The sequence below is a fragment of the Mustela erminea genome, chromosome 4 (genome assembly GCF_009829155.1).
Source record: "Mustela erminea isolate mMusErm1 chromosome 4, mMusErm1.Pri, whole genome shotgun sequence".
Lineage (NCBI taxonomy): Eukaryota > Metazoa > Chordata > Mammalia > Carnivora > Mustelidae > Mustela > Mustela erminea.
In genome coordinates, this window is record NC_045617.1 from 40,129,199 (window position 1) to 40,142,430 (window position 13,232).

Genomic DNA, 13,232 nt, shown 5'->3' on the forward strand with positions numbered 1-13,232 from the left:
TAGATTAAACGTTTTTTGGGATTGGTAGTGTCCCATGGCATCTAGTAGTAAGTGAAACTCCATTTTAAAGTCCTATGTTTTGGGGCGCCTGGGTGGCTCGGACGTTTAAGCATCTGCCTTTGGTTCAGGTCATGATCTCATGGTCCTGAGAGCGAGTGCTGCGTCAGGCTCCCTGCTCAGTGGGGAGCTTGCTTCTCCCTCTGCCTCTCTCTCTCTCTCTCTCTCTCTCTATATATATATATATATATCTCTGACGAATAAATAATTAAAATCTTTTTAAAAATAATAAAAATTTAAAAATAAAGTCCTATGTTTTCAGTCCAGATTTTAATTATTCCAGATTAAAATTGATCAGATATGAAGCCACAGTAAAAATTACCACATCCATAAGGGTCCAAGTTACCTTGGGTAAAAGTTAGCAGAAATAACAGAAAGCAGAAGTAAGCCCTCAAATATTAAGACTCCAGATATTTGGAATTATCAATATGAAATATAAAGTAAATATGCTTATATAATTTACCCCCAAAAAGGAATTAAAGTGTGCAAGGACTAAACTATACAAAATGACCAAAAGAACAAAATACATTTAAGAATAATTAAAAATTTAAACTAGCAGATCTGAAATAGGTGACAAGACAATTGGGGAGCTGTGAGATATATCTGTAACTACCCAGAATGCAACACAAACAAATAAATAAATGAGAAAAACAATAGGTTAAGGAACACAGGGAAAGGAAAGACAGGACTAACAGCACAGAACTCCAGTAAAAGAAAATAGGATGGAGAGAGTTTATGACTCAGATTACAGGCACCTGGATGGTTCAATAGGTTAGGCCTCTGCCTTCAGCTCAGGTCATGATCTCAGGGTCCTGGGATCGAGCCCTGCATCAGGCTCTCTGTTCAGCAAGGAGCCTGCTTTCCTCTCTCTCTCTCCCTGCCTCTCTGCCTACTTGTGACCTCTCTCTCTCTCTGCCAAGTAAATAAATGAAATATTTTTAAAAAGAGAGAGATTGGCCAGGAATTTTCTGGACAAAGGTATGATTTCTAAACAGGATAAATGAAGTCTACCCTCTGACACACCTTAGTGAAGCTACAGAAGAGCAAAAACAAAAGGGAGATTTTTAAATCAGCTGATCAGAAAAGGATTACCTACAAAGTATTGACAGACTGAAGTACAGTTTCCAGCACCATTAGTAAAATCTGGAAAACTGGAATCATAACTTCACAGAGCTGGGAGAAAATAGTGTACCTGCCCTAAATTAACTTTCTAAGGAGAAGGGTGGGAGTTAAAGATGTTTTGAAACAAAACCTGAGGAATTCACTATAAATGGACCTTAATTGAAGGTAGTTGGGATAGAAAGAAAATGGTTATGTAGGACAAGTATAAGATTCAAGAAGGAATGGTGAAACAAAATAAGTAAAAATAAATTAAAATAAATGTTGGCTATGTAAAACAAAAAATCTTTTGTGTGTAAGAGAAGGTGGTTGAAAGGGATTCAAAATAAAGAATTATTTCTTTATAGAAAACAAGTAGAATTACTTCTACTTGTTTACACATGACTTTCAGCTTTTTAGGTAATGATATAGGGAGTGTTTTACACATTTAAATGTTTAACTTTTGGGTAAGGTAATAAAACTGTCTTTTACTTTCATAGTTCTTTTACACTTTTAAAATGCTTTATATTGATTTCAGTTTTTATAGGAATAATAAGTTACATTGGGATATAAAACAACCTAAAACTGAGTATCAGTTTCTTTAAAGGAATCCTAATAGCTAGGAATATTAGTTAAAACCAGCTTCTGTAGCTAATACTGGGCTTATCACAAGAGAAATTTATTGCTCATGCATGTGAAATCCAAAAGAGGGGTTCCTGTTTGGCAAATGATCTTCCATATTATCATTCAAGGACCCAGTTAAGCTCCCTCCGTTTTGTACTTCTGCCGTCATCCAGGACTTTGGGAACTTAAGCATTCAGCCAGCAGATAAACAGAATGGAGATCCCATATGAGAGGTTTTTTGAACAAGGTCTGGAAGTGACCCTCCCACTACCTACGTATCAGTGGCCACAACCCAGTCTTAGGTATAATTACCTACAGTAGAAGTTGGGAAATGTCTTGTATGCCCCAGAGGAAGAAGGGGATGGCTTTTATGAGCGATGGCCAGTCCCAGTCACCCGGAGTATTTACTGCTCTAACCACCGGTTAGAACCACTCACGGCTCTTTGCCAGTTAAACGTCCCAAAGTCTCTAACAGTCACCATCCAGTTCACCATCCGGTGAACAGCTCAGGATGACATGCAGTCCTCCACCTGGTCTGGATGTGGCCTTCCATAGTTTGGAAACAAATGAATTGAAAGGACAAGTTGTCTGTCACTTCTCTCTCTCCCCATTCACCTAATACATAATAACTAAAAGATGGGACAATCAGTAAAACTTTCCACTGGGGAAAGGGAAGCATGGAGGCATACAGTAGTTCCTAATCTCTAGGGGTGAAGTCTTGGCATTGTCTGGTCCCTCTGCCCTGGATTTGTTAGAGAGGTCTTGATCAGACCTTTGGCCCTTGAAAAGGAACTCCCTTATCCATTGCTCATGTTTCTAAGCTTCACCCTTTTGTGGGTTCCCCCTGTGCATTCTTTATCCCATGCCAGATGTGGGTATTGGTGTATACTCTCCTCCAAAGCTGTACAGATTTCCCAGCTGCACACTGGTTATGAAAATCTGGGTTCCTGAGGATTGTTGTAAGACTCAAAATAATCAAAAGTCTTATTTAGAAATTTGTGGTTCATTTGACAGTATTAATTTCCTCAAGAGTAGGCTTATGATCACCCTGGTTCCAGTCAATTTCATATGCTTGTGATTATTACCAGAATTCTTTCTTAGGCAAAATATTGAACCTGGTTTATTTGATTTCTGGCCACATTGCCTTTTCTTTTTTTTTTTTTTAATTTTTTATTTTTTATAAACATATGTTTTTATCCCCAGGGGTACAGGTCTGTGAATCACCAGGTTTACACACTTCACAGCACTCACCAAAGCACATACCCTCCCCAATGTCCATAATCCCACCCCCTTCTCCCAAACCTCCTCCCCCCAGCAACCCTCAGTTTGTTTTGTGAGATTAAGAGTCACTTATGGTTTGTCTCCCTCCCAATCCCATCTTGTTTCATTGATTCTTCTCCTACCCACTTAAGCCCCCATGTTGCATCACCACTTCCTCATATCAGGGAGATCATATGATAGTTGTCTTTCTCTGCTTGACTTATTTCGCTAAGCATGATATGCTCTAGTTCCATCCATGTTGTCGCAAATGGCAAGATTTCATTTCTTTTGATGGCTGCATAGTATTCCATTGTTGTCCATCAACAGATGAATGGATCAAGAAGATGTGGTATATATACACATTGCCTTTTCTTAACGGAACGTTTTAATTAAACTATTACATTCAGGTGGAAGTGCTTTCTCTTAATTTGTTCTTTGTTGCAGTATTGAGTCTTAAGGGCTTTTGTCAGTCTTATTTCCTGCTATTTGGAGTTTAGAAACAGTCAGCTTTTCCAGTCCTTCAAGGCCACAGATTATCATAGGAGACAATTTTTACAAAATGTTTTGCCATGTCATTACATGGATCTGTATCATTCCAGCTTCCAGTTTTAGCTTTCTTGCTGCCTGTTGCTAAGCTAATATCAAATATATTAGATTTTTGTTATAGCAGCATCCACTTCTATACCAGTTTCTTATATCAGTTAGAGTTGCACTGTTAACAGTAGGTAAGCTCTGAAATCTCATGGTTTTACAAAATACAAGTTTGTTTGTTTTTTTTTTCACTCATGTGAAGTCCAAAATGAAATAGTGAGTTTCTCATATAGTGGCTCAGGATCCCAGGCTCCTTGTAGCTCAAAATCCTCTGCACTCCATGGCATATGAGGAAAGGAAAAGGAATATATATATGTGAGAGATTTTTATGGCCAAGCTTAAAAGGGAAGTACATCACTTCCACCTACAGCCCATTGGCTTGAAAAACACTGCAATAGGTAAATTGAATTTAGGGGACAAGTGACTTACAAAAGTATTGATATCCATTTACTTCCATTTTAGAACACATAATGTTGACCTACTAGAACTTTTTTAAATCCATATTTTATTTTGGCCCAGAGAGATGTATAGTCAGGAAAGATTATGAAGATAGAGATGAAGACATCAAAATGTGGATCTAGTAGTCTCCCTAAGAGAACTAGGTTAAGGTAATTTATTTTTTGCTAATATTCCTCTGAACCATTGAGCTATTAGTGACCAAGAAGTGTTTGACAAAAGTTGATGACATTTTGCTTAACCATTTCTATTACCACAAATGCCGCCTCTTTTATTGTAGATAATCAAGTGTTGGTCTTACAACCTTTGTTTTTGTTGTTTTGTAAACAGCTTGCTGCTGGTTGCAGGCGGGACAGTATTAAAAATCTGTGACTTTGGTACAGCCTGTGACATTCAGACTCATATGACCAATAACAAGGGGAGTGCTGCTTGGATGGCACCTGAGGTTTTTGAAGGTAAATAACAAAAGCATGTCGTGATTGATAATCTGCCTTCTCTGTACATGCAGAGTGTGTTTATGGCTTTACCCTGTTTCAGTGGTTTTATTTCTGCACAGTACATACTGGAAAGGATATACAGTTGACCCTTGAACAACATAGAAGTTATTGGTGCTAACCATCCTCTGCAGTTGGAAATCCACATGTAACTTTTGACTCCCCCAAGCTTAAATACTTAAAGACAACTATTGACCATAAGCATTAGTGACAAAATAAACAGCCTTTTAACACATATTTATGTATGTATTATATTCTATATTCTTACATGAAAATAAACTGAAAAAAGAAAGTATTATTAAGAAAACAGTAAGGGAACTACATTTATAGTAGTTCTGTATTTCTCAAAAAAAAAAAAAATCACATTTAAGTAGACCTCTGCAATTCATACAAGTATTCACAGGTCAACTGTATTAAAGTCTAAGAGGCAGTAAATAAATACAGCCCTAGATCTTAAATCTCATAGCAAGATTTGTGTTGTCTAGCAGTGACCTATGCAAGTTCAAGTATATGTACATTCAAGCCTCATGTTCATATTCCACCTATTGCAACTGTAAAACGTGCCTATTTTTAACCTGAAAATCAGTATTCATGGTGCTTTCATGGTTATTTGCAGGCATGTATAGAGCAGGGCAACATTTTGAGTCGTCCAACATATGTTCCCAGCTAAGTAGCAAGACAACACACTGCCTTCTGATTTCTGCTCTTATATTGTGTCATTTTAATGATCTGCTTAGTGCTGTGTTTTTTTCATTTTTATGTGCTTTTTGTTGGTGATTTCGCTGTTTAAGATGGCCTCCAAGAGCAGCATTGAAGTGCTTTCTAGTGGTTCTAAGTATAACAAGGCTGTGATATGTCTTAACAGAGAAATATGCTAGCTAATCTTTATTCAGACATGAGTTATAGTGCTGTTCCATGAGGTTAATGTTAATGAACTCACATATATATTAAATAAGGTGTCTTTAACAGAAACCCGTATGAAACAAGGTTATATCCTGATCAGTGACATTAGGAGGTTCACGGGAACCTAACCCTGATTGCCCCCATGAGCAAATGACTCAGCTTTCACTAGTCCAGTCTTCACAGAAACTTTATAGAACATAAACACCAAGAATAACAAGAATCAGCTGTACTTTGTATTGATTTCCTAGCAATTAAAACTGACAGTCTCAGTGAACATGCCTTAAAAGGATTGCAAGTAATTTGGTAGAAATACGATACTGAGAAAGACTAGTAAAGGATGAGACGTTTAATTTCTTTTACATCTCTGTATTTCACTCAAATTCTAAAAGAACAATCCATAAATTTCATAATACCTTTCTGTATGAAAACATCAAATTATCTTTTAAATGAGAAAAGTTGAACTGAAGATGTGTGATTTGTGTGTTAGAAAGTATGTCCATTAAATTCAGACATGTTCAGTAATCAGATTCTGATTATGGCTTATGTCTTTTATTTTTGATGAATTCAAAGTTTGTTTCTTTGTTTTTAGCCACCTGAGAGAAAGAATTTGCCGTGCAGTTGGTCTTTTGAGTTTTGCCATAAAATTCAGTTAAAAAGTGAATGAACCAGCAGATGTTAAATTGTACAAAATTAAATAGTGCTTCCTGTTTTTAAGTTCATATACAGAATACATTGATTTAAAACTATACAATTTTTTAAAAGATTTTATTTATTTGTTTGATAAGAGGGTATGTCAAGCAGAGGGAGAGGGAAAATCAGGCTCTCCATGGAGCAGGGAGCCCTGTTTGGGGCTCGATCCCAGGACCATGGGATTGTGACCTGAGCTGAAGGCAGAAGCTTAACTGACTGAGCCATATAGGCACCCCTGAAACAATTCATTTAAAATGCTTTTCTGTGAGATAAAATCACATAGTATTACTGTAATGTGAAGAGCAAAAAGACTTACTTATACCAGAGGCCAGAAATAATTCAGAGTAATAAAGTTCATACTGTAGGGCTATAGTGATTTCTTCATTTCTGAAAGATGTCAGTCCCTATTACCCAAATTAGACTTTAATATTTTAGTGCTTACAGTATACTTCTTAGTGCATGTGTGGTACTATAGTCATTCTTACATGGATTTTAGGGGTTTGGGCAGTTTTTTTGCTGTTTATTTTGCTAATTGGCCCAGTTTAATGATCCTATAAATTTTGTAGCATAATCTGCTTACTATAAATTTGTTATCCATCATTTTCACTGCTTACAACTTTAAAGTTTGCAAATTAAGAATTTTGTCTTGCCAGATATTGAAAAGAAAGTTTCATCATTTAATTAGAAATTTCTTCTGCTATGATAGTAGAGTAATGAATGGGGTAGGAAAATTTAAGAATGAAATTAAATTCTTAAAATGAAAGAAAGGAGGGGTGCCTTTGCTCAGTGGGTTAAAGCCTCTGCCTTCAGCTCAGGTCATGATCCCAGTGGGATCGAGCCCCGCATGGGGCTCTCTGCTCGGCAGGGAGCCTACTTCCCTTCCTGCCTCTTTGCCTACTTGTGATCTCTGTCTATGAAATAAATACATAAAATCTTTAAAAAAAAAAATGAAAGAAAGGAAAGTACAAATGTCTTATACTCTGCCCCACAGAAAGTGAAAGTGAATAAATAAAAGACAAATCGTGTGGCTCTCCATGAAAAGGTAGAAAATGACCACCTTTCTAAAGTGGATTTTTTTAGTGCATCATTAATATTCAGTTCATAAATAAATGTTTTGTTGCAGAGACGTAAGTTACTTAAGAAATTAAGAAAGAGTAATTTCTCAGCTATACATGCAGCATCCTCTTGTTTTTGTACATAGCGCTCATTCTTAAAAATTTATGAAAGCAGTTGTTCCTGTAAGTCATGTGAAAAAGAGTCTTGAAATTATACCACCTTTTTCTTTAGGTAGCAATTACAGTGAAAAATGTGATGTCTTCAGCTGGGGTATTATCCTTTGGGAAGTGATAACACGTCGGAAACCCTTTGATGAGATTGGTGGCCCAGCTTTCCGTATCATGTGGGCTGTTCATAACGGTTCGTAAAAAGAAATTTTTCTTTTATATATTTTGTATATTTTATTTCTGGACAATTGTATCTACCCCAAAGAAGACCATTTATCTCTAACATTAAAATGTCCAATTCTTTGTTACCAGAATACTTTGCTGTCATCAGTCTCCAACCCTCCTTCTCACCCCCAGAATCAGGTAGGGCAGTACTGAGAGTGGTCCTGTCCTTTGCCCAAGGCTGAGGAGGTCTGCTGATCCTGCTAATTAAGGAAAGGCCATCAGTAGACAGACAGAGCCCACTACCTAGTTTGGCTTTCTCTAGGGGATAGAGAAACTTCAGATTGGACTCTGTGGAGAAAATAAAACTTAAAAATAAATAAATAAATAAAATCTTTATCAAGGTTAAGGTAATTGAGGAGGTATAGCCTTTTCTCCTGAGGGAGCAAAGAATAATAATAAGAATTGTTACTTCAGCTATTCATAAAAGCAAAACACAAAGTGCTTTACGTATGCTTTCTTTTTATCTTCTCATTCATCCTTATAAGGGGAGTATGTTATTGCTTCATTTAACAGTTATACGATTTTATAGAAACCAAGACTTAGAGAGGAAAAGGAAGTTACTCAGGGTCATTAGATTAGTAAAGTATTGCTGGGATCCCCATCCAGATCTTCCTGATTCCCAGTGTCCCTATTTTTAACTTACATTGACTTATGAACTCAGTGTCCTTTATCCCTCCTGCTTTTTTTAGACATGTAGTTGTGATGTTTCTAACCACTGAGGATATTAGAATACATGTTCTTCATTAATCAAGTTATTTCACATTTGATTTGGGAAAATAAAGTCTTCATGGAGGGAAATTGCTTAACCTTTTTTATTTTTATATCATTCTCTATTATTTAATTTCTGTCAATTGGTTATAATCATTGTGATTATGGCATTTAAATTTTATTGGCATTTTAGTACACTATTCCACAGATCATAAAAATACCTGCCTAACTAGGTCATTCATAGACTTGTCAAACAGTACCATCATATGAGTAATCCTAAGTGTTCTTTTTAGTTTCCTGTACTGTCTTTCATTTTACTGCCTTTAATGTCATTGTAGAGAAAGCTGGAGCATTGACTAAGACAGTGTGTTTTGTTTTTCTATTAATTGTCAGTAAATAATTGACTGTCAGGGAAGTACAGAATAAAAGAACTAACTTGTTGTTAAAATTACAAAGATTTCATTATATTTGAGGCTCTTTTTCAGTTAGGGACCTTTCTATTAATCTTGGTAATTACACAAAAATTGACAGTTTTCAGTTGGTGAAGTGATTCACAGCAACCAGAAAGGTCTGGCACTGACAAAAGAGTCATTTAGAGATCAGTGAGTATAACATCATAGTTGATGACTTTTCTGTTATGGAAGGTGATTTTTCAAACACATTTGAAATTTTTATAGTGAATCTGAAAACCTGCCTAGTTCAAGTAAGATTACCTCAAAGCACCCATTAAGCCATTATTACTTGTTAAAATAACGATGTTTAGAACAAATGAGATATTATTTCTCAGTCTTACTCCTACTGTACTACATATAAAAATTTTAATTTAACTTTGCGAAAGGTGTACCTTCCCCTTTATGAAAATATAATGTAAACCTAATAGATTAAAAAATGTACTTTTATTATTCCAAAATAAATCTTAAATTACAAGATCTATAAAATAAATACTGTATTGGGAGTACATATAAAAAGCTTACACCATTCTTTGGGTAAATCCATTCTTTCTCCCCTTCTAATTTTCAATTATAGGTACTCGACCACCACTGATCAAAAATTTACCTAAGCCCATTGAGAGCCTGATGACTCGTTGTTGGTCTAAAGATCCTTCTCAGCGCCCTTCAATGGAGGAAATTGTGAAAATAATGACTCACTTGATGCGGGTATAATCCTTCTTTTGAGGGGCTTTGGATTTAGGGGAATTTGATATATACTGAGTTTGGGATTTTAAAGTGAAAAGACATATTGCTGTTTTCTGCTTTATACTTTCCTGTATTGTCCAAGTTAGAATGGGCATTTATTACTCATATAATCAGAGGAGAAGATTTATTTTGGGGGGAAAATCTAGTTCTTTATAATGGAAGGGTAGCTTAACTAGATTTCTGAACTTTTTCCTCCTGCTTAATTTAGTGTTTGTTTGGGGGCCTGTTGCCTCATCTGTAATCTGAGAAGCTAAATTAGATGTCTTTATACAGGACTTGGGTATTTACTTACTCTAATACTTGACAGACTAAATTTGAAATTTTCTTGAGGATAAATCTTCATCAAGCAGTCTAATTTATGTAAGGCAATATAATGGTTGTATTCCCAGACACATGTATTTCATTGATTTTTATCTTTTGGTGTTTCATTACATATTTTTAGCTTTTCTTGTACCATTAAAAACTTAAACACCTAGGATTTAATAGAAATTTTTAATTTAGAAGAATCCTTTCAAATGATTATCAAAATTTTTTAGTCTATAAGCAGACACTTGAAATTATTTGAATAATTTTAGGCCTCTAGTTTTTGGTACATTAACAGATCTCCCAAGTGGTACTTTGACTTTAAAAGTTCACATACTTATGAAAGTGCCTGAATTTTAGAACAGTAGAATAATTTCTGCTCGGTAGAAGAACCTTTCAGTCTCCTTAAATGTAGACTTCCTAGATGGTCAAAGATTTGTTTATTCTACTGAAAATGATTTAGGCAAACCAAGCTTGAACTAATTTGATTAAAGTTTAACCCATCATATGTGGGTACCAGCTATATGTAGGATTTTAGGCCCTAAAGATGTGCTTATAAGAAAACAACTTAGTTTCCATAGTAAGATACCTTAAAACACTGGGATATATAAATTGTTCAGATTGTAATTGTACTTATATCCACTTTGTCTGATTTGAAAAGAACACCTTTCTTTTTTTCCCTGAATTCTAGGTTGTTGTTGTTGTTGTTTTAAGATTTTATTTATTTATTTGACAGAGATCACAAGTAGGCAGAGAGGCAGGCAGAGAGGTGGGGGGAAGCAGGCTCCCTGGTGAGCATAGAGCCCCATGCAGGGCTCAATCCCAGGACGCTAAGATCATGACCCGAGCCAAAGGCAGAGGCTTTAACCCACTGAACCACCCAGGCGCCCCCTGAATTTTAATTTTTGACAAGCAAAATTTCCAATATTGTATCTCCATTTTATAGAGGAACAGCATTAATCTGTCTTTGATATTCAAAATATTCTAACCATTATTTTCTGACATACAAACTCAGTTGCCAGACTGACAATAATTTTAACAATTTGAAAGTTTGTATCGGTGCTATGAGAACATAAGTACATTTTACCTAATTATGAGGAATGATACTATTATATTTTATATGTTCTCTGGAAAAATATTGCTATTTTCTTGAGGAGTATCTAGGCTCTGTGTAAAATAGATACTACTTAAGTACATACACAGCATTGATCACAGTTGAAATTTAAAAGAGTAGCACATTATCATCATCTTTGCAAGTTCACAAACTTAAGGCATATACTGAGTTTAGACCTCTATAAATTCAGTATGTGCCATAGGGAAGATAAAGCACCATCTCCGCCACTTTCACCTCCCAGGACAAGGAAATAATGTGTATTCTTCAAGTTAATTCTTACAGTATTTATTTTGTATTAAAGAAATTTTAAATTTTGGTTTCCTTTTTCATATATAGTACTTTCCAGGAGCAGATGAGCCATTACAGTACCCTTGTCAGTATTCAGATGAAGGACAGAGCAACTCTGCTACCAGTACAGGTAAATGGATAGACCGGAAGAGTAATAACTTGATTTTTTTTTGTCTCTGTTCCCATGAAATTATAATCAAGAGGCAATGAATGATGTCTCCATTTGCATTTTAATTTCTTCATTTCATATGATTGACTGCAATTTGGATTTCCAGGTGCATCATTCTTCAGGAAGGTACCCAGATTAAAGAGTTACTAAAGTCTTGCTTCCAAGTCTTAGAATTCTTGTATAGTTAAATATAAAAAGATAGTATATTGTATTGCTGGGAATGTCATTCTTTATTTGAAAAATAATCATTTTTACACAGATATGGGTAAATCAAATAATATTAGAAATCATTGTAAATTTTAAAAACTGCATGTTTTTTATCATGAACACTCTTCTTTTTGGTCTTTATAGAAGAGTCTATACAAACTCTTATTTAAGAACTCTTATTTTTAGTTCAAAGTTCCTTAGTTTTCTAAATACAAAGTAGTAGTCAGTTCTGTAGTTTGTGATCATCAGAAGAGACAGTAGAAATAAGTCTCTAACTTAGAAAAACTGTGCTTTTCAAAATATATGGCATTTTAAGCACTTATTAATTTAATTACAACTAAAAGATACATGTGCATATGTACACATATATTTATCCTGTACTTAAAATTTTATTTTTACTGAAAAATAATTTTGCTGATGTTTCCTTCACCTCAAAAATAATTACCTTTATTTTAAGCTGGTTTAATATTTTTCCCAAATTCTATTTTTACTGAAAACCTTTAAGTTGCTCTGAATTCTAAAGTGAACTTCTCTAAAACTCCTTTATTTGTTTCTACCACCACCTCCAAACTCTGTTCCTGTTTAAGTACTGTGACTTTCAGGCCTTTGATCCTTCCATCTTTTCACTGAGCCACAGTTCTCTTAGATCCTTCCTTTTATTCTCCCTTCACTTACTTCCAGATAGTTATTATAATTTCTTGTCTTAGGCTTGTTTGACTAAAGCACAAATGGTTCAGTCTGACACTCGGCTTGCCATTGCCTGTTACTGTGCAACTGAATGTGGCTAGAGACAACACGTGTTTACTGTCTTCAAATGCTCTAGTGATAGAGTGATGCTGGACAGTTGTACTATAGTTCAGTCTGTCTCCTCTTGCCTAGATGACTTGATTTTACACTTTAGCCTCACTCCTCAAACTTCAAATACCTCCTCTTCACTCCTCACTTTTAGCTGATCCTATTTGCCTATTTCTTTGAAAAATTGGAATGATCAGAAGATAGCTCCCAGAGGCTCCCCCACTGCATCTGCCCACCTACCTATGTATCTGTGCCCATCTGCTCTACGTTCTTTTTGTTACTATGGCTGAGCTCTCCACGCTTCTCACCAGAGGCAAGCTTGTCTACTTGTGCACTATATCCCATCTGCTCTTTGCAGCAGTTCTTCCCTCAGCCCCTTGTATCACCAGCCTTTCTACTGGAATCATTCCCAGGGCATATATAGTCTGTATTTGCATCCTCTTAGCTTCTCTATTCCTCCTCATTCTCTATTGCCCAGTCTATTGAGGCTTTTATTATACCACTACTCCAGAATTGCTCTTGTCAAGGTCACCATTTGTCTCCACATGACTAAATTGAAATGATTTTCAGTTCTCATCATTTTTTTAAGATTTATTTATTTCAGAGGGAGAGAGGGAGCAAGTGCATCCATAAGCATGGGGGAAAGGCAGAGGGAGACGGGGAGAGAATGTTAAGCAGACTCCCTGAAGAGCACAGAGCCTGACTTGGGGCTCCTTCTCATGATCCTGACATGAACCAAAACCAAGAGTTGGATGCTTAACCAACTGCACCACCCAAGCGCCCCCAGTTCTCATCTTTTTTTGGCTTTCAGCAACATTTGACACAGTTCAT

At 35.8% G+C, this 13,232-nt stretch overlaps 1 protein-coding gene across 4 annotated transcripts in view; it reads left to right on the plus strand.

Moving 5' to 3' along the window:
* The window catches only part of MAP3K7 (mitogen-activated protein kinase kinase kinase 7), a 76,525-nt gene that overhangs the window by 23,940 nt on the left and 39,353 nt on the right, over window positions 1–13,232 (plus strand). For all 4 annotated transcript variants that reach the window (XR_004284850.1, XR_004284851.1, XM_032339040.1 and 1 more), the window contains exons 6-9: window positions 4,417–4,541; window positions 7,461–7,589; window positions 9,356–9,486; window positions 11,279–11,360. Coding sequence is in view for 2 of the 4 variants with exons in the window: in XM_032339040.1 (XP_032194931.1) it covers window positions 4,417–4,541; window positions 7,461–7,589; window positions 9,356–9,486; window positions 11,279–11,360 (467 nt within the window). In the remaining 2 variants the exon portion in view is untranslated. The remainder of the gene's footprint in view (window positions 1–4,416; window positions 4,542–7,460; window positions 7,590–9,355; window positions 9,487–11,278; window positions 11,361–13,232) is intronic.